Source organism: Neoarius graeffei, chromosome 11 (assembly GCF_027579695.1).
Source record: "Neoarius graeffei isolate fNeoGra1 chromosome 11, fNeoGra1.pri, whole genome shotgun sequence".
Classification (NCBI taxonomy): Eukaryota; Metazoa; Chordata; class Actinopteri; order Siluriformes; family Ariidae; genus Neoarius; species Neoarius graeffei.
This window is the reverse complement of record NC_083579.1, coordinates 42,303,865-42,325,655: the sequence shown is the minus strand read 5'-3', so window position 1 is coordinate 42,325,655 and position 21,791 is coordinate 42,303,865. Positions and strand designations below refer to the sequence as shown.

Below are 21,791 nucleotides of genomic sequence, written 5' to 3'. Positions count from 1 at the left end.
GTTCCGGAGCGCGCGCGCTGGCTCCAGCCGGGCCGCGAGCGAGCGCGCTGGCTCCGGCCGGCCGCGAGCGAGTGCGCTCCGGAACCTCGGACGTTGGCTCCGGCAGCTATTTACACTGGATCCGGTGTAAATAGCTGCCAGATCATAATTACAGTAAACTAGAATGGAATGTTAACAGCAATGTAATGCCTTTTCTGGCTAATTTTATTCGTCTTACCTCCAACAAAGTGGTCACTAGACAAGCGTTGGTATGCCGCTATCCATCTTCTCCGTCGGTCAGCATCTACCGGGATCCGATAAAATGATAACCCTTGCCTTGTTTGTTGATGGTTACTACATCCAGGTACACAACAACATAGTGGCATGATGGAAGTCTTGCTGAAAATAAACACTTTCTTTGCTGCCGTTCCTCAATGTTGGCTGTGGTAAACTACTGGTAGTACATGTCCAAAATGGCGGCCGCGTTTGTCGTGACGTCACGTGAAAAGGGTCCATATACTGTAACATACAGCATTATTATGCTGCAGCACTTACTTCTGGCACTTATCTGTATATCTATATAATAAGCGGCAAAGTTTGTTTGCTTTGTTTGTTTGTCTTGAGCTAACGTCGCCATTTCTCAACGGATTTTCACCAAATTTGGCAAGTAGGTACAGGAGATAGCCACAATTTGGCAGAACTCAGAAATTCCATATTTGGGCCGCAGGGGGTCCCCAGTGGGCCCCTGGATGGTGGATATTTGGATTTTTGTTTGTTTTGGGTTAACATCACCATTTCTCGATGGATCTTCACCAAATTTGACATGGAAGTCTGGGGGCAACCCAGAATTTTGCAAAACCCGGGCAACATATATCATCTCGTCTCATTATCTTTAGCCGCTTTATCCTGTTCTACAGGGCTGCAGGCAAGCTGGAGCCTATCCCAGCTGACTACGGGCGAAAGGCAGGGTACACCCTGGACAAGTCGCCAGGTCATCACAGGGCTGACACATAGACACAGACAACCATTCACACTCACGGTCAATTTAGAGTCACCAGTTAACCTAACCTGCATGTCTTTGGACTGTGGGGGAAACCGGAGCACCCGGAGGAAACCCACCCGGAGAAGGGGAGAACATGCAAACTCCACACAGAAAGGCCCTCGCCGGCCACGGGGCTCGAACCCGGACCTTCTTGCTGTGAGGCGACAGCACTAACCACTACACCACCGTGCCGCCCATATATATATATATATATATATATATATATATATATAAAGGAGATTTCTGAGGACCTCAGAAAAAGCATTGTTGATGCTCATCAGGCTGGAAAAGGTTATAAAACCATCTCTACAGAGTTTGGACTCCACCAATCCACAGTCAGACAGATTGTGTACAAATGGAGGGAATTCAAGACCATTGTTACCCTCCCCAGGAGTGGTCGACCACCAACAAAGATCACTCCAATAGCAAGGCGTGTAATAGTCAGTGAGGTCGCAAAGGACCCCAGGGTAACTTCTAAGCAACTGAAGGCCTCTCTCACATTGGCTAATGTTAATGTTCATGACTCCACCATCAGGAGAACACTGAACAACAATGGTGTGCTTGGCAGAGTTGCAAGGAGAAAGCCACCGCTCTCCAAAAAGAACATTGCTGCTCGTCTGTAGTTTGCTAAAGATCATGTGGACAAACCAGAAGGCTATTGGAAAAATGTTTTGTGGACGGATGAGACCAAAATAGAACTTTTTGGTTTAAATGAGAAGCATTATGTTTGGAGAAAGGAAAACACTGCATTCCAGCAAAAGAACCTTATCCCATCTGTGAAACATGGTGGTGGTAGTATCATGGTTTGGGCCTGTTTTGCTGCTTCTGGGCCAGGACGGCTTGCCATCATTGATGGAACAATGAATTCTGAATTATACCACTGAATTCTAAAGGAAAATGTCTGGACATCTTTCCATGAACTGAATCTCAAGAGAAGGTGGGTTATGCAGCAAGACAACGACCCTAAGCACACAAGTCATTCTAGCAAAGAATGGTTAAAGAAGAATAAAGTTCATGTTTTGGAATGGCCAAGTCAAAGTCCTGACCTTAATCCAGGTGAAATGTTGTGGAAAGACCTGAAGCGAGCAGTTCATGTGAGGAAACCCACCAACATCCCAGAGTTGAAGCTGTTCTGTATGGAGGAATGGGCTAAAATTCCTCCAAGCCAGTGTGCAGGACTGATCAACAGTTACCGCAAACGTTTAGCTGCAGTTATTGCTGCACAAGGGGGTCACACCAGATACTGAAAGCAAAGGTTCACATACTTCTACCACTCACAGATATGTAATATTGGATCATTTTCCTCAATAAATAAACGACCAAGTATAATATTTTTGTCTCATTTGTTTAACTGGGTTCTCTTTATCTACTTTTAGGACTTGTGTGAAAATCTGATGATGTTTTAGGTCATATTTATGCAGAAATATAGAAAATTCTAAAGGGTTCACAAACTTTCAAGCACCACTGTATACAGCTGAGGTATTTATATGTGGTAAAAGAACCGTCATGTAGCCTGAGTAGTAGTCATACATACTTGTGTGGCAATTATTTACTAATTTATAGCCAAACAAGGTGTTTGTTACTTATCACTAATCATAAAATCATTGGTTTCAGTGACCAATACACTGGATTTCACTTGAGAAAACATTGAGGGATGAATCTATATCATTGAAAGGTTTTATTTGTAATATGATTATTAAATACAAATGAGATATAAAACAAATACTAATACATCCAAAAAACTCTAGTTATTTCATCCTGGTTAAACGTTGCATGAAGTTAATTTATAGACTAAAGTGATTGATGGAGGTCTGTGCAGGGTTGCCAGGTTTGCTTAAAATTCCAGCTTCTAAGAGTACAAATACTTTTCTTGGTTACTTCCAGAATGATTATTACCATCGTCATCCCATGTAGTATTGAATGATAATATTTAAACGTATTTAATAATCAATAAAATTCACTTCAAACTTAACAAGAGAGAGAAGTGGGTAAAAATACGGACATGGCAACGTCGCTATTTGACTGCCAACACGCCTCATATGACCTTCAGTGTCATAGGTCAAGAGAAATCCCTCATTCTGTGCTGCTATTGGTTAATCATTCTTTTTTTTTTTATTAATTGAACAATGGAAAAATACAAACTGTCAGGGAGGATACGGATTAAAATTAAAGATTAGGGGATTCATGTAAGGAAAAAAACCACAATAGCAAATAAAGTGCATGTAAATTACATTTTAAATTAGGCAATTTAATGAACACATAACGGAGCAGAGACACAACAAGGAAAAGGATTCATAAATTACAGTAACAAATAACAAGCAACGTCTACACTTGTTTTTCTTGCAATTTTGCAGTCTATTTTTTTGAGAGACAAGAAAAACATTTTAAAGTCATTAATAAATCCAGGGAAGGAAGGGCTTACAGTTTCTCCATTTTGCAAGGTGAATATGATATTTACCCCTTAATAAAATTATGTTAATGTCTGAGACAGAAGAGAGCAAACTATCCATGGAGAAAATAATATTATATACTTCTTCTTCTTCTTTAATGGCAGCTGGCATCCAATTTGCTGCATTGCTGCCACCTTCAGTGTCATTCCATTATTGCATTAGATTCTCTTGATGAGTCCAGTGTCCTTCAGATATTTAAAAAGCCAACACTTTCCCTTCCCAGTTGACCCCATTTCTAAGATTGATCTCATCTCATCTCATTATCTCTAGCCGCTTTATCCTGTTCTACAGGGTCGCAAGCAAGCTGGAGCCTATCCCAGCTGACTACGGGCGAAAGGCGGGGTACACCCTGGACAAGTCGCCAGGTCATCACAGGGCTGACACATAGACACAGACAACCATTCACACTCACATTCACACCTACGGTCAATTTAGAGTCACCAGTTAACCTAACCTGCATGTCTTTGGACTGTGGGGGAAACCGGAGCACCCGGAGGAAACCCACGCGGACACGGGGGAGAACATGCAAACTCCGCACAGAAAGGCCCTCGTCGGCCACGGTGCTCGAACCCAGACCCTCTTGCTGTGAGGCGACAGCGCTAACCACTACACCACCGTGCCGCCCTTCTAAGATTGATCCCACTGACATTTCTTTCATGCCCACTTTCCTGAGTTCTGTAAGAAGTTCTTGTTTTTCTCTACTGTATTTATTACAGGCAATAAGAACATGTTGTACTGTCTCTGGCTGTTGACAATCTAGGCACAGTCCATCCTGAGGTTTTCCTAGAAGGAAGAGAGTATTATTGAGGTAAGTATGGCCAATTCTCAACTTAGAAATAGTGACTTCATCCTTCCTTTTCCACCCTCTTCTTTTACAGGTTACTGAATCAGTCACTCTATTAGTAAAAGAGAATATGTCTCCCCTTAGTCTCTTGTTCCCAGCACTGCTGCCATATTAGGTTAACTTGTTTCCATAATATGATATAATTAAATGTGAAATTGTCCAAAGTTTGTGGAAATCTCTCCATGATTTAATATCGTCCAGCTCCAGAAATATTGACTCCTGGTCCTTTCAAAATATTCAAATGGGAGTAATCCTTAAAGATAAGAAAACTGAGTTTTTGGTGAATAATCTCATTATTTTTACAAAATATTACATACACAAATGTCGATATGCCAAATCCCCCCCTCCCCCCCTTCATGGCCTGCTCTTAAGAATGAACTGTCCTTGTTACAAAAATGTCTGAAATATATAAACAATCCCCAGGCAAATATACTGTACACATAGCAGAAGTTAACCTTTCATAACCCCTTTTTTTGTCCATTTTACATATATATTGTGTGTATATATATATATATATATATATATATATATATATATATATATATATATATATTTGATAAGTTTTCTTTTCAGATTATATTTTCAGAGGAGGTGTGATTTTATGTTGTAATATAAAATAATTCTGTTTATGTTTGAATTTAAGAATAAAAATAATAATATGATATAATTCAAAGGATTGGTTAATAATTCATGCTCCGACAAGATTGGAGATTGGTGGATTGTGTGCGAGTGTGAACTAATAGCCAATCATAGCGCAGAAGGCGGGATTTGCCTGAAAAAAGATGGCGGAAATAAATCTCGTTGAGCTTGTTACGTCATTCCTGCGACGGTAAGTCTTGACGGCTTCTGTGCGCCAGATTAGAAGTTACGCTTTTACTGCGCGACGTGTGTTTATATGAGTCATTTAAGTTTGTAGCTGCTATGTTTTTGATATCGGCGTATTTTGTTGACTTCCTGGTGGAAGAACGGTGACTATATTAGAGCGAGAAGTTTGTTTCCGCTTGGGACGTGAGCGAGATATGTGTCAAATGTCACAGAATAATGAGCGATTCTCTTCTTAATTCTCCGGATGGAAATGAAGACCATGTAGTGCAACAGGAAAATGAGCTGGAAGCTCTTGCGTCAATATTCGGAGATGACTTTCAGGACATCAGGACTGAACATCCGTGGAAGGTACGGCAAAGTAGCGGAGTGATGACGTCAAAGCACTGAACCGACTGGATTGAAGTAGCAGGGGGGAATAATTATTCCGAATTTCTTATGAGATATAATATGGGTTGTTTTACAATCAGGGTACGCAAGCTAAAATCACATTTAACACTTATCTTCAATATCAAAAGGCTTGACTCAATAAACTTGGTTGTTTATTGTAGCGCTGTGATCGCTCTATTTACCATGCAAAAAGAAATTTGGTGATAACGTTACACTACCGTTCAAAAGTTTGGGGTCACCCAGACAATTTTGTGTTTTCCATGAAAAGTCACACTTTTATTTCCCACCATAAGTTGTAAAATGAATAGAAAATATAGTCGAGACATTTTTCTGGCCATTTTGAGCATTTAATCGACCCCACAAATGTGATGCTCCAGAAACTCAATCTGCTCAAAGGAAGGTCAGTTTTATAGCTTCTCTAAAGAGCTCAACTGTTTTCAGCTGTGCTAACATGATTGTACAAGGGTTTTCTAATCATCCATTAGCCTTCTGAGGCAATGAGCAAACACATTGTACCATTAGAACACTGGAGTGAGAGTTGCTGGAAATGGGCCTCTATACACCTATGGAGATATTGCACCAAAAACCACACATTTGCAGCTAGAATAGTCATTTACCACATTAGCAATGTATAGAGTGCATTTCTGATTAGTTTAAAGTGATCTTCATTGAAAAGAACAGTGCTTTTCTTTCAAAAATAAGGACATTTCAAAGTGACCCCAAACTTTTGAACGGTAGTGTATTTTTGGTGAATGTATGGCAATATATGTCATATTTAGCAAAATTACTCGTGTCATTTAGAAAAAGTGCTTTTTTGACCACAGGTAGCTCCAAAAGGGATGCACTTAAATCATTCTTTATACCATAAAACACATATTTGGTTCCATATCATTGGAAACATAGTTAAGTTTTAATGTTGAATGCCAGTAAGTTTTCAGACTATTTTGATCAAATTAGTATGTAATTGTGTCAAAAAATGTCCTGTCCGAGACAGCTAATTTTTCAATATAAAATAACAGATCTAAAATGATTATTTTCATCCTAAAATGTGGTCAAGATATTGGGACATAAATATTAGAGACAACTAACACAAAGCTTACAGCCTTATATTTAAAAGCACTAAGGAAGTAGTGGATTCTGAATTGTCAAAAAAAAAAAGTCCTCTCCGAGAATCACTTCATTTGTTTCTCCCAGCCCTGCTTAAAGCTACACTTAGGCCCTGTCCACACGGCAACGGATTCAGGTGAATTTGATAAAATTGTTTATCATTTCGGCCTGGCGTCCACACGGCACCGGCGTTTTGGGTGCCCCAAAAAGAAATCTTTTGAGAACGGGTTCCAGAGTGAAAAAATCTGGCAACGGCGCTGTTGCAAAGTCGTCTGGATGAGTAGAGCGGATTTGTTTACGATGACGTCACAACCACATGACAATCCCGCCAGCAAAAATAGGGGAAAAAAAAGGAGCGATCTCACCTCTTCAGATGTTGGTTTAAGTCCGACAATACATTCCTCAAAAAGGGCGTAGAAGAACAAAGTAATCCATCAACGTGTAGCATTCAATTTATTCCGGACCATTAAAGAATTCTGGAGGATATCAGAATGTTGGCGTACCGGCTTCCATCTACCCCCGTTCATTCCCCTCTCTCTCTCTCTCTCTCTCTCTCCCTCCATCTACCCCCGTTCATTCCTCTTTCCGCATCTCTATTCAAAAAACTAGCACGTGATTTAAAGGGACTATATCCATAGGATAGGGAGTGAGAAGGTGTGTGCATGTGACAGTGACAGGGAAGAACCTAGGCTCATGCTCGCCCTGAATTTCTCTTAAAGTGAAGGCAGAAGAACGTTCAGCGCCTGGCCAGGCTTTCTATGTATTAATTTACATAGACGTTTTAATATGAAATATAAATAAGTGTCTTAGACAATAGATACTATTTTATGCTACTGACTAATAATCAAAACTTTATGTGGCTGATGCTACAGAAGAAGGGGTTTATGCGCATGCGTCTACTTCTTCTATTGTTCTGGTGTCTCCGATGGGACCGTCTTACAGCGCACGTAGAGGTGTGGCATGTGTATTGCATCGTTTTCAGCAAGCGCTGCGTTGCCATATGAACCTGATATTTTACTGATCCGTTGCCCATGTGGACGCGATATTTAAAAAAAAAAAAAAAATCTTGTTGCCGTTGTCGTGTGGATGTAGCCATAATCTTCTTTATCTTATAGCAGATTACACAAAACTACCATACACACATGTCAAAAAATTACCTGAAATCTGTTCTTTAACTTGTCCTTCACCTAAAAACTGGTACAAGAACCAGTTTGAATCAATTTGAATTTTGGACCCCTGTGACACAAACTTTGTACCCTGATTGTAAAACAACCCATATACCAATAACACCTCGAGAATTTTCAGTGGTTTTTGATGCTGTTCCTTCTGGTCTGTGTATGTTATTCAGGGGCTCTTACAGCTCTCCTCCCCTATCATTCAATCCTCCTGATGTATCACAGTCTTCTCTTGGTAGGGTTTGTTTTTCATCTGGTAAGCTTTCTAACTCCAAAGTAAGAGCCATGTTTCAGGATGGCCTAGTCTCCGTCCCACCAGCATCATTTTACTGGGCCAATTTTGTGTCTGATATTGATGGGGAAAAAAGTTTGGACGTTACCACAAAGATTTTTTTTCTATCAAACAAAGTCAAAGAGATCTCATTTAAATTGATACACAAATTCTACCCTGCAAAACAATCTTTATCAAGATTTAAGAATGATATTGACCTTAACTGTTCTTTCTGCCAAAAGCATCCTGAAACATCTACTCACTTGTTTTGGTCATGTGAATTCACTTATGAATTCTGGAGGGACTTCCACAGCTATGTTGCTGATTCTGTCTTTTCTGATTTTCACCTTTACTATAAGACTGTGTCATTTTTGGTTTTCATAACTTTAATCACAAAGTTAAGGTTGCATTTTTATTATTTTTTTAAATAAACGTTTTTATTTTGGCAGCACGGTGGTGTAGTGGTTAGCGCTGTCGTCTCACAGCAAGAAGGTCCGGGTTCGAGCCCCCGGGCCGGCGAGGGCCTTTCTGTGCGGAGTTTGCATGTTCTCCCTGTGTCCGCGTGGGTTTCCTCCGGGTGCTCCGGTTTCCCCCACAGTCCAAAGACATGCAGGTTAGGCTAACTGGTGACTCTAAATTGACCGTAGGTGTGAATGTGAGTGTGAATGGTTGTCTGTGTCTATGTGTCAGCCCTGTGATGACCTGGCGACTTGTCCAGGGTGTACCCCGCCTTTCGCCCGTAGTCAGCTGGGATAGGCTCCAGCTTGCCTGCGACCCTGTAGAACAGGATAAAGCGGCTAGAGATAATGAGATGAGATGTTTTTATTTTTAGCAAAATTTCACATATACACAAGTGCAAATTCATCAACAGAAAGCCTGAACTCTTTGGACTTAAAAAAGAACTTGAACAATATATGAGGACAGTCTCTTCATAGAAAAATACAAAGGCTTTAAGACTATCAATATTTGCAATTCGTTAAATTTGTTTACAGGAAATATGCTCTCGCACACTTGGGCTACATCCACAAGACAACGGCAACGAGATTTTTTTTTTTTTTTTAAATATCGCGTCCACATGGGCAACGGATCACTAAAATATCAGGTTCATATGGCAACGCAACGCTTGCTGAAAATGATGCAATACACATGCCACACCTCTACGTGCGCTGTAAGACGGTCCCATCGGAGACACCAGAACAAGAGAAGTAGATGCATGCGCATAACTGCGCATGCGCACAGTGACTATCCCTGTCACTGTCACACGCACACCTTCTCACTCCCTATCCTATGGCTATAGTCCCTTTAAATCACGTGCTCGTTTTTTGAATGGAGACGCAGAAAGAGGAATGAATGGGGGTAGATGGAAGCCGGTACGCCAACATTCTGATATCCTCCAGAATTCTTTCATGGTCCGGAATAAATTGAATGCTACACATTGATGGATTACTTTGTTCTTCTACGCCCTTTTTGAGGAATGTATTGTCGGACTTAAACCAACATCTGAAGAGGTGAGATCGCTCCTTTTTTTTTTCCCTATTTTTGCTGGCGGGATTGACTCTGCCCTAAGGGCTATTCTCTCTCTCTCTCTTTGCACCATTACACAATAAATATTCACAGTGACAATATTTTGTAAGCTCGTTTCATGAACCAAGTTATAGGATTTGTTGACAACTCGCATCAAGTTCGTTACACTTCTACCCGGCGTGAAGCACTGACAGTCATGTGGTTGTGACGTCATCGTAAACAAATCTGTTCTACTCGTCCAGACGACTTCGCAACGGGGCCGTTGCCCGATTTTTCCACTCTGGAACTCGTTCTCAAAAGATTTCGTTTTGGGGCACCGAAAACGCCAGTGCCGTGTGGACGCCAGGCCGAAATGATAAACAATTTTATCAGATTCACCTTAAACCTGTTGCCATGTGGACAGGGCCTTAATTACTCTCTTGTCTATTCTGTTTTTTTTCTCTCTTTTTTTTTTTAAGTCTGTTCTTGGAATGTCTTGTTCATATCTGTATTTTGCTCTTGATTTAGCTCTGTTTAATTGTACTTAATAAAGAGGAAAAAAAGTTATACCTGAGGGGAAAAAAAAAAAAGCGTAGTGGGGGGGGAATTTCAGCTGGCTTCATCTCTCAGAGCCACAATCATGATATGTGACAAAGCAAAAGTTCTCAGTAGTCCCTGTTTCTGGATTACCTCTTGTCCTGCACATTTGAGTGTTTTCCTGCTCTGACACACCTACTTTATGGTCATTCCGTGCCAACTCACCTAAATTTCAGGAACTCCCCCACATCACCGTCTCAGATTTTACTCAAAAAATTCTCTAATCAAGAATCATATGTTTGTACCACACATGCAAAATATTAGCCCCCAATTATGTTGTAGTTTTGGAACTACAGGCCTTTGAAATATTGATGTCAAAACACCACATGTCGAAATTGGCTCTTTCCCCAACTTCAGAGACCCATAACTTTTTATTGCAGCTATCTAGAAAGTTGTGTGTGCAGATTCTTACTGAATGATACCCACTCTTTTCAAATCTGTTGCCAGAAAGCCTCTGAAGGACATACTTTTTGCATAATAGGAAGCCAAAAATGGCATTTTGGCCAAAATCGCTTAAAATTCATTAAAACTCAAAGGGGCCTAGTAGAAATATGAAACTAGTTAGATTTTTTTCCTCATTACATAGTAATTGTAGGGTTGTTATATGTTCACAGAAACATATTTTGCGATGAAAATTATATTCCTGAATTTTTAAAAATTTTTTTTAACATCTTACGTCCTTTCCGAGGGGGCTAAAATAGGGCATTTTTGCCATCTTATTTGTTAATGTGGCTAGGGGTTTAGGATCTTCTAGTTTTTTGTGAAGATGCTCTCATATAAGATGTAACTACTCCCTGATTTTTTTTTAACAAACGCCCCTTGCTTCATATTTTAATAATTTTTTTTGTACATGGACAGTTTCATCATTTTTCACTTTTTTCCACATTCAGAACTCTGTAACTCTAAATTGGAAGATTCCTACTAGCAGCTATTTCAGATTTACATACACTGACACACAAATTTTCATATTTTAGTAGTTGTATGCCCAAGAAATTCATATTTTTCTTTCTATTGGGACCTAAAAACAGCTATTTGGCCAAAAATGACAAAAACGCTGGGCAGCTTTTAATAAACAAGGGAATAATAAAGGGGTGTTTTGCACACAAATTAAGGCTTATAAGAACCTAATCTAGGCATACACATTTCCTGAACAACTTTTTCTGTATTGTATATTATTTTTTGCAATTAGAAAATTTTAGGTATAATTGCAATTTTTGTTGAATATCCTTGGAAAATATAGAAAAATAACAACAAAATTCTGGAGTAGTATTTTTTATATACTTCAAGGTTGTGTAAGCACAAAACATTTAGCAATGAGGTTTTATTTACATATTAACACATTCAATGATCCATGATCATGATGTTGAAAAACATCACAAGATTTGTACATAATTTAAAGTCAAATATGGGCATCCGTGATAATGGGTAATTCATTCACAGGCAGTACAGTTTCATGTGATGTGCTAAGACACTCATAAACTGTCATCTAGTAGTACATAAGTTAAAACTTAAGTCTTTCACAAGTTTGAAGTCATCCTCTGTTAGTTGGTAATGGCGTCCCCCACTTTTTATGTTTGGGGCCTCTACCACACAAAGGACATGAAGCAAAGGCACCCAACATTCATCTTTCCTGCTTTGTGGTGGCCATGAGAATGTGTTGCCTCGTCCTCGTCTCATGAAATTGACATACACATCATTTTCTTCTTCATTTCTGGTGACAATATTTCCAATGTACCATTTTCTGTCATAAACACAGGCAATATATTTGCCTGGCTGGTACATATTTGGTGCAGATTGGGACATTTGGCTTGGGGCCTGTAACTGGGACTGTAAAACTGGTGTGGTTTCAGGTCCTATGTCCACTACCGATGATGGTACCACATCAGAAGAAACCCTTCTCATCTCCAGCTGAGTGGGTGCAATTGGGCAGAAGCTGTGATGAGATCTTGTTCCAGGAAAGGTTGAAACATTTTTGAAACGCTGTTCCAACTTGTATGCCACAGCATTGTGAAGAATTTCTTCTGCAGAGACAAAGAAAAACTTGATTCCCATGATATTCTGGTCAGCCCATTTATACATTGCTTCAGCTGTGAGAATTTGGTTATGGTCAGCTGCTTGCAAACTAGCCCTTGCAACAAGTCGTTTCACTGTGCCCCCAATACCGTCACATGGACTTTTTCCGTGGCTGGTGGCAAAAAAATGCCACTCAGCCTCCAAGTTGAAGTCATTCTGATGGTGCAAGATGACAGTTTATGAGTGTCTTAGCACATCACATGAAACTGTACTGCCTGTGAATGAATTACCCATTATCACGGATGCCCATATTTGACTTTAAATTATGTACAAATCTTGTGATGTTTTTCAACATCATGATCATGGATCATTGAATGTGTTAATATGTAAATAAAACCTCATTGCTAAATGTTTTGTGCTTACACAACCTTGAAGTATATAAAAAATACTACTCCAGAATTTTGTTGTTATTTTTCTATATTTTCCAAGGATATTCAACAAAAATTGCAATTATACCTAAAATTTTCTAATTGCAAAAAATAATATACAATACAGAAAAAGTTGTTCAGGAAATGTGTATGCCTAGATTAGGTTCTTATAAGCCTTAATTTGTGTGCAAAACACCCCTTTATTATTCCCTTGTTTATTAAAAGCTGCCCAGCGTTTTTGTCATTTTTGGCCAAATAGCTGTTTTTAGGTCCCAATAGAAAGAAAAATATGAATTTCTTGGGCATACAACTACTAAAATATGAAAATTTGTGTGTCAGTGTATGTAAATCTGAAATAGCTGCTAGTAGGAATCTTCCAATTTAGAGTTACAGAGTTCTGAATGTGGAAAAAAGTGAAAAATGATGAAACTGTCCATGTACAAAAAAAATTATTAAAATATGAAGCAAGGGGCGTTTGTTAAAAAAAATCAGGGAGTAGTTACATCTTGTATGAGAGCATCTTCACAAAAAATTTGAAGATCCTAAACCCCTAGCCACATGACCAAATAAGATGGCGAAAATGCCCTATTTTAGCCCCCTCGGAAAGGACGTAAGATGTTAAAATTTTTTTTGTAAATTCAGGAATTGAAATTTCATGGCAAAATATGTTTCTGTGAACAGATAACAACCCTACAAATACTATGTAGTGAGGAAAAAAATCTAACTAGCTTCATATTTCTACTATGCCCCCTAGAGTTTTAATGAATTTTATGTGATTTTGGCCAAAACGTCATTTTTGGCTTCCCATTATGCAAAACGTATGTCCTTCAGAGGCTTTCTGACAACAGATTTGAAAAGAGTGGGTATCATTCAGTAAGAATCTGCACACACAACTTTCTAGATAGCTGCAATAAAAAGTTATGGGTCTCTGAAGTTGGGGAAAGAGCCATTTCGTCATGTGGTATTTTGACATCAAAATTTCAAAGGCCTGTAGTTCCAAAACTACAATGAATTGGGAGCTAATATTTTGCATGTGTGGTACAAACATATGATTCTTGATTATAGAATTTTTTGAGCAAAATCTGAGACGGTGATGTGGGGACCCTTAGGTGAGTTGGCACGGAATGACCCTTTACTGTACAGGATCTGAGTGGGAACCAGTGTGTTTTAACTGTCTGGATTCTGGCCAGTTTCTGGTTAAGAACTGTTAGTCTTCCTCTGCAGTTGTCAGATGCGGTCAGTTTGTTTTCCAAAAGTTTTATCACTTTTCTTGGTCGCTTGAGTGGAACTGCTCGAGTACACTTATTTTTGTTAGTGTGTACATTTTTTGGGTGGCATGGTGCTGTAAGAAGGTTCTGGGTTTGAGCCCAGTGCCCAGCAGGGGCCTTTCTGTGTGGAGTTTTCATGTTCTTCCCGTGGGTTTCCTCCACTGTCCAAAGACAAGCAGTTACGCCAACTGGCTACTCTATTGCCGCTTTTCCACTACCAACGCGGCTGAGTTGGGCTGAGTCAAGCTGAGTGGGGCTGTTGGAGTTGCATATAATTCCATATGTTCCATATGCTATTTCATAGTTTTGATGAGTTCAGTATTGTTCTACAATGTAGGAAAAAAATAAAAACAACAAATTTGAAGGTGTTTCCAAACTTTTGACTGGCACTGTACGTGGATCAGTAAGGTCCACATGGTAGTGACCCTATAAACATAAGTGGGACAAGCTGGAAGGAGTGAGTGAGTGTGTGCATCTTTTCTCTGGGATGGCGCTTGTGGTTTACTTATAAGCTTTTACAGTAAATAAAGCTTTGAAATGTACATCATTGGCCCTTAATGGGGCGGTACGGTGGTGTAGTGGTTAGCGCTGTTGCGTCACAGCAAGAAGGTCCGGGTTCGAGCCCAGTGGCCAACAAGGGCCTTTCTGTGTGGAGTTTGCTTGTTCTCCCCGTGTCTGCATGGGTTTCCCCCACAGTCCAAAGACATGCAGGTTAGGTTAACTGGTGGCTCTAAATTGACCGTAGGTGTGAATGTGAGTGTGAATGGTTGTCTGTGTCTATGTGTCAGCCCTGTGATGACCTGGCGACTTGTCCAGGGTGTACCCCGCCTTGCGCCCGTAGTCAGCTGGGATAGGCTCCAGCTTGCCTGCGACCCTGTAGAACAGGATAAGCAGCTACAGATGATGGATGGATGGCCCTTAATGTCTGATTATTTACCTTTTCAAAATCTACACCATATTCACATTCCCAGGTGAAAGATGCCACTCCAGCGACAAGGAAAAGTACAATTTGGTACCTTTTCTTGAGATTTTCCACCAAAATGTACCATATGGTGAACTCTATATTTTGACACACTGTTTGTTCTCAAATTTCAGATCAAGCGTCCTCCAGAAGTGTACCTGTACCTGCGCCCTAAAGGTCTGAGCCATGGCCAGGAGTGTTACGTGACTGTGGATTTGCAGGTCAAATGTCCACCGACGTACCCTGATGTGTAAGTTTGCATGCATCTATCTATTGCTTTTCCTCGACGTGCCATCTTCACTGTTAAATGTTGTCTTTACACTACTGTGTTTGGCCTTATTTTGGGATGATGTGAAAAGTTAGCATCCTACACACTTCACTTCTCATAACATTACTTAAAAAGTTACCATGCGATTCTAACGAGTAGTAAACGTATTCTTATTTCATACACACTTTAGAGAACGGCTATTCCATGTTTTCTTTTATTCATCCACAAACAGCTTCAAAGTTGTTGTTTTTCACTTTTTGAATTGTATTTTCTCGAGGCGTAACATTGCTATGATTATGTAGCTACTTGCTTGTTTCTGTTCATATGAGCCCATTTTCTGCACGAGCTTGAATCACAAATGATGTAACCAGGAAGGACGAACAGAGTAGCAGTGGAGTGTCAAATAGATGAAGGCTATTGGCTATTTAAAAATAATTTTTTTTTTTAAGTTTCAGAACTTGCATAGCGGGCGGCACGGTGGTGTAGTGGTTAGCGCTGTCGCCTCACAGCAAGAAGGTCCGGGTTCGAGCCCCGTGGCCGGCGAGGGCCTTTCTGTGCGGAGTTTGCATGTTCTCCCCGTGTCCGCGTGGGTTTCCTCCGGGTGCTCCGGTTTCCCCCACAGTCCAAAGACATGCAGGTTAGGTTAACTGGTGACTCTAAATTGACCGTAGGTGTGAATGTGAGTGTGAATGGTTGTCTGTGTCTATGTGTCAGCCCTGTGATGACCTGGCGACTTGTCCAGGGTGTACCCCGCCTTTCGCCCGTAGTCAGCTGGGATAGGCTCCAGCTTGCCTGCGACCCTGTCGAACAGGATAAAGCAGCTACAGATAATGAGATGAGACAAAAATAAAGAAATCGGTGTCCTTGTCTCCAGTTTACGAGTCTGAATGCAGTTAATACACAAGTCTGAGCCAAAGTCATCGGTGCTCAAGTCAAGTCACGAGTCTTTAAATTTAGGGCATGAGTCGGACTCGAGTACCACAAGCCTGGTACAAAGAGAATGGCTTTAATTCATTACACACCAACCACTGTGTGCTTTCATTTTTAGTTTAATGATCACTTTCTCTTGTGCACCAGGCCTCCAGAACTTGAACTGAAAAATGCCAAAGGTCTCTCAAATGACAATCTTCAAAACCTGCAAAGTCAGCTGGCCAAACTGGCCTTGGACCGATGTGGAGAGGTGAGTCTGAGACCTTGTTCTAGAGTTTGGAACCTAATCAAGGCAAGACCTTGAGAGGAAAACTGTAGGGAAATTTATCTTCACGGTTTGTGTGTGCACAAGAGTCAGAGTTAATACCCATGAACAGGACGACCTCTTTATTGGCCTTTTGATAGAAGCATAAGTGATGAGTGAAGGCTCCAGAAATATAACTGACTACACTAAAAAGTGGTAGCGAAGGTAATTTAAAAGTGTACGAAGAGCTAGTGACCTAAAATGGGCCTTAGGGAATTGGTCAAGTATGTGAATTCCCAGGATGGGTTAACCGTGTAATCATAGTCCTTCTGTTCTTCTGATAAAGTTTATGATGAAGAACATTGTGTTTGTGCCCTTAATGAAAAGTCAGCAAGTCACTGGTCAAAGTTTTGCCTATGAGTGATAGTGTTATCTCTTCGTATCATATTTAAAAAAATATTACTTCAGTCTGGTATTATTTTGTCTAATTATATGTATAAGCACAAGGTTATGTGACCGTTTTAAATCGGCTGTGCTTGATTTTGCTTGAGTTTGTCTGTGTTTGCAAATACCGGTGTGTTTCTGATTTGTCATTCATGTGTGCTAATTAATTCTCCAAGTAAATACTGTTCTATCATCAGTCAGATTGCCTCAGCTAGTGTGTGTGTGGTGGGAACAAGTAGCATGGGCTTATAGTTATAACATCGAGGTGCGTCACACCACCATGAAGCACATATTGTTTAAACTGAACATGTACTAAAAAAAAAACACCAATAGGAAGTAGTTCCTTTTCCTGGTTGAACCCATTTGTTCATCAGGCTACAACAACAACAAAAAAGCAATACAACAAATAGTTTGGACATGAATCTGCATGGGCGGCACGGTGGTGTAGTGGTTAGCACTGTCGCCTCACAGCAAGAAGGTCCTGGGTTCGAGCCCTGTGGCCGGCGAGGGCCTTTCTGTGTGGAGTTTGCATGTTCTCCCCGTGTCCGCGTGGGTTTCCTCCGGGTGCTCCGGTTTCCCCCACAGTCCAAAGACATGCAGGTTAGGTTAACTGGTGACTCTAAATTGACTGTAGGTGTGAATGGTTGTCTGTGTCTATGTGTCAGCCCTGTGATGACCTGGCGACTTGTCCAGGGTGTACCCCGCCTTTCGCCCGTAGTCAGCTGGGATAGGCTCCAGCTTGCCTGCAACCCTGTAGAACAGGATAAAGCGGCTACAGATGAGATGAGATGAATCTGCATGTCCTGGGGCCCTTAGACACCCCCCACCCCTTCCTGTTTGTAATGGGACTTTGTATGGTTTAAATGACACGAAGCCTGAATGTACCAGTAAGGGGACGCCAATAATGTCCCAATATAAAACGTATTTTTTTTTTTTGAGAAAGTGAAATAATTAAAAATGAAATCGCCGAATTGAAATGTGAAATGATTAAACTTGGAGTATGTGCTGGAATAATTTGTTGCTTGTAATGATTTAATTATCATGTCATTTATTTGTTTATTTCATGATTGCTGGTACATGATGCACCGTGAATTAATTAATGCTGTCAGTCATCCATCAAAGTTAGTGGGCGGGATTGGGCATTTGATTGGTTACACTGATTTGTCATGACTTTCTACTGAAACCAATCAATCCAACTGTTCTGATGTCCAAACTACACATGGAATCGTATTTCCAAATGCTAGTACAGCAGTTACTGCCACTAACACCTGAGCTCTTCGATAGCCAAAGTCACCATAGATGCTGCAGGCAAAAGACGAGATAAAATGCCTATTCTTGTGTGTTTTTATTAAAAAAAAAAAAAAAAAACAAGTCCTTATGACGGGTGCTTTCTTTACACAGTGAATGCCTGCATCTGGTCAGGTTGTTGGATAGATGCATGCTGGACATAATGGCCTAATCAATTCTGTCTTTCTCTGCCTCTCTTCACCTCCTCACCATAGGTGATGATCTATGAGCTAGCAGACTTTGTGCAGAGCTTTCTTACAGAACACAATGTTCCACCTTCTCGCTCCTTTCATGAGGAGATGCTGAAGAACCACAGGCGGCAACAGGAACGCCTGGCCCTCGAGGAGCAGCAGAGGATTGACCAGCGTCGCAGGCAGGAAGAACAGACGGTATATCGCTTCCACAGTAACGTTCTGACTCAAATCGGAATGATGCCTTGCTGTATGTATCGTTTTTGTTTAAGGACAAAGTAAATGCCGATTGCAGTCGTATACCATTGACTATTTTCTTGTCACGTATCGTGTACTTGTAATTATCGCTTTGTCTCAGAGATATTGGCCAAGCTCTGATCATGCGAGTCTTCAGACATGGATCACAAAAATGAATGTGCCTTTGGTTAGTTATTTACCATGTTGTTCTTGGTGCTAACTATTTAATGATATCTCAACAGCAAAATGAGATACTTGCTGAAATCCAGAGAAGAGAAGAAGAGAAACGAGAGGAGAAGAGGAAGAAGGAGTTGGCCAAGTTGGTAAGATTTTTGTCCTGAAGCTTTTGGCTTGGATCTGCATGATTTTATTCATTGCACTACTGCCAGATGATTTGTCTGATTTGGATAATTTACATGATTGTGCATATATGGGTGTTTGGTGTGAACGTTAACGGAAGCTCTTAAACTTTATTTGCATGATTTTATGCATTGCTGCTGCTGACTGGATAATTGCATGAGCAGATGCATGGTGTTCCTAATAAAGTGTCTGGTGAATGTATGTGATTGATGTTTGACAAATGAAGAACCCTACTGTAGCGTATTGCTTCGATGACCGGCTGAACACAGATATGGACCCAGGCAGTTTAAGGTGCTTTTATTCTCTTTCATGAGGGGAGAGTGAAAGACTGTGCAGATTGGCTGTAGGGTGAATGGTACGGGTGGTTGGACCCACTAGATGCCAGGCGGTACGGTGCAGGTGGGTGGAGGGTTTCAGCAGGACAAGAAACCAGCCCGACGTTGGTCTTGAAATCCTGCACTGAGAGAAACCAGCAGGTTATGTGGGTGTTGGTGTCCTTAGTCTTCATGATTCATTGCAGGGGAGTGTGTTTATTGACCAGGGTAAAGTCTCTGCCCACCAGGTAGTAACTGAGCTCCTCCATGGCCTACTTGATGGTCAGGGCTTTTTGCTCCCTGGCCATGGCGCAGGTTGTTCTCCCTCTCAGGTCCCCCTCAAAGGCCTTTGAATGCACAGCACCCAGGGCTGTTTCTGATGTGTTTATGTGCATGGCAAATGGCTTGTCAAAGTCTGTGTTCCACAGTATTGGTGAGCTGATGAGCACCCGCTTCATGGCCTGGAATGCCTGCTCCGCCTCATCAAACCACTGTACCTGGTCCGGCTGTCCCTTGCTTGTTGTATTGGCGAGGGGGGGGATGTTAGGGAGGAGAATTTAGGGGCAAATCTATGGTAATATCTTGCCAACCCCAGGAAGGGGTGTTTTGCAGATGGTAAACAGGATGTATGGGAGAAGGAGGTCCCAGTTCCTCCCCTTCTTGTCCACCACCCATTGCAACATTCTCTTCAGGGTTTGGTTGAACCTCTGAGTGTTAATTTGTGGGTGGTAGATGGATGTCTTGATTTGTTTGACCTGCAACAACTAATGTACATCAGCCATTACCTTGGATGCAAAGGGCATATCTTGGTCTGTCTGGAGGTCCTTGGGGATGCCAACATGGGAGAAGAGGAGGACCAGTTCCCTGGTGATGTTTTGGGATGTTGCTTTGGGATTGCCTTGGGGTACCGGGAAGCATTGTTGACAGTGACGAGGATGTACTCGTGGCCCTGGGCTGACTTTGAGAATGAATCTACCACATCCATGCCCGCTGTCTCAAAGGGCATTCTGATGATGGTCAAGGGAATGAGTGGAGCCTGAGCTGGCTTCTTGGGGGTTGGTGCGTTGGCATTGAGGACACCGCTGGCAAAAGTTACACACTTTAGCTTCCATACCAGATCAGTGGAAGTGGTCCGTCAACTTTTCAAGGGTGATGTGAGCTCCGAAGTGGCCTCCCAATTTGTACGAGTTGGTAAGGTGCTTCACCACATCGACCTTGGAGTGGGGGACCACCAAGAGGTCTCACACTTAGCCTCGTTGTCACAATACAGCAGCCTGCCCTTGATCACAAAGTAGGACTGGGGAGGGCCTGGAGAGCTGATCTTCACTCTTGACCTATTGCACCTGCCCCCAGCAGTGTTTGAGCCTATCGCCTTCTTTCTGATCACGACTGAAGTTCCCATTTGCTGACAGCTTGGTGGTATACAGATGAGTGGGTTAGTGGCAGGCTTTAACTCACCCTTGGCTCCGGCATGAGTGCTATCCTATCCATCCTGGGCCATGCAAGTTTTTTATATATATGGTATATAACGTTTGATATTTGTTTGGGCTGGGCAATAGGAGTATATTTTTCTGAGGCCTTGGATGCACCATAGTGCTTGATTTCGTTTACTGAATCTGTAGAATTGTAATTTATTTTTAACATAATTTTGAGATTGTTTCCTTACTTTTAGTGTTGATGTACTTTCGTAGACAAATGCAAGTATTATTTAACTTGGCGCTTGGTAAGAATAGCTTTTAAAAATCGAGATGAGACAAAAGAAATGTGCAAATTAAGTTTACCTGTTGAATTCCATTGGATGTAAACTATGTAGCCAGAAGTACTGTATAGGGCACCTGACCATCACACTTCTATGTGAGCCTTCCCCAAACTGTTGCAATGCAGTCTAAAGCTCTTAACTGTGTAGGACATCTTCGCGTGTTAGAGTATTAAGATTTCTCTTCACTGGAACGAAGAGGCCCAAACCTGTACCAGCATGCCCCTGTGCACAAAGCAAGGTCCATAACGACATGGTTTACTATGGTCCACGTCTGGAATATGAAGCTGACCGCTTCAGTTGTTCCTCTTGTAGGAGCGTTTGGAGTGCGTGGCTCAGCCGACTGCAGGAAGCCCGACGTCTGGCAGTGTCGGTTCCCCTGTACCTCCCGCTGAAACAATGGAGAACCGAAAAGGAACTTCAAACAGACGTCGCACCACTTCTAGTAGCAGACACAGGTGTGGGCAAGTGGCCTTTTTTTAATTTATTGAACAATCAGGCTGATCGATATAAAAATGTGTTCAACAAAACATTTTAGGGAGCGAAACATTCTGATAAGCACTAATTATCTGTTAGTTCATTTGAGGAATTATTGATTGTTAGTATTTTTACTTGGCGAATCTAATCAATTCCTCTCTGAATACATGACGGGTTTCCACTAATAAGGCGAGACACGTACAGTGAAGATAATCCAAGTCCTCATGAAGTCCTGCAGTTCAGCAGTAGTGCCATGGGTGAGATCCTGGTTCACAGAGGAAAATGTATAGGTATGTTTTCTCAATGTCTTTTTGTCTTATTCTTGCTAAATCAGTGGATCTCAACTTGATCCCATTTTAAGTGCGCAAAATTCTACTACACAAGGACGTTGACGCTTGTGTCCCATAAATAAGTGCTAGCAAATGTTTTGGTT

General features: G+C 41.3%; 1 protein-coding gene across 2 annotated transcripts in view; it reads left to right on the top strand.

The window, feature by feature from the left end:
- The first annotated feature begins 5,147 nt into the window (after positions 1 to 5,147).
- Positions 5,148 to 21,791, top strand: part of eif2ak4 (eukaryotic translation initiation factor 2 alpha kinase 4) — a 141,512-nt gene continuing 124,868 nt past the window's right edge. For both annotated transcript variants that reach the window (XM_060933940.1, XM_060933941.1), the window contains exons 1-7: positions 5,148 to 5,488; positions 14,985 to 15,100; positions 16,196 to 16,298; positions 18,239 to 18,412; positions 18,694 to 18,774; positions 21,197 to 21,339; positions 21,548 to 21,648. In XM_060933940.1, the coding sequence (XP_060789923.1) occupies positions 5,357 to 5,488; positions 14,985 to 15,100; positions 16,196 to 16,298; positions 18,239 to 18,412; positions 18,694 to 18,774; positions 21,197 to 21,339; positions 21,548 to 21,648 (850 nt within the window). In that variant the 5' untranslated portion in view covers positions 5,148 to 5,356. The remainder of the gene's footprint in view (positions 5,489 to 14,984; positions 15,101 to 16,195; positions 16,299 to 18,238; positions 18,413 to 18,693; positions 18,775 to 21,196; positions 21,340 to 21,547; positions 21,649 to 21,791) is intronic.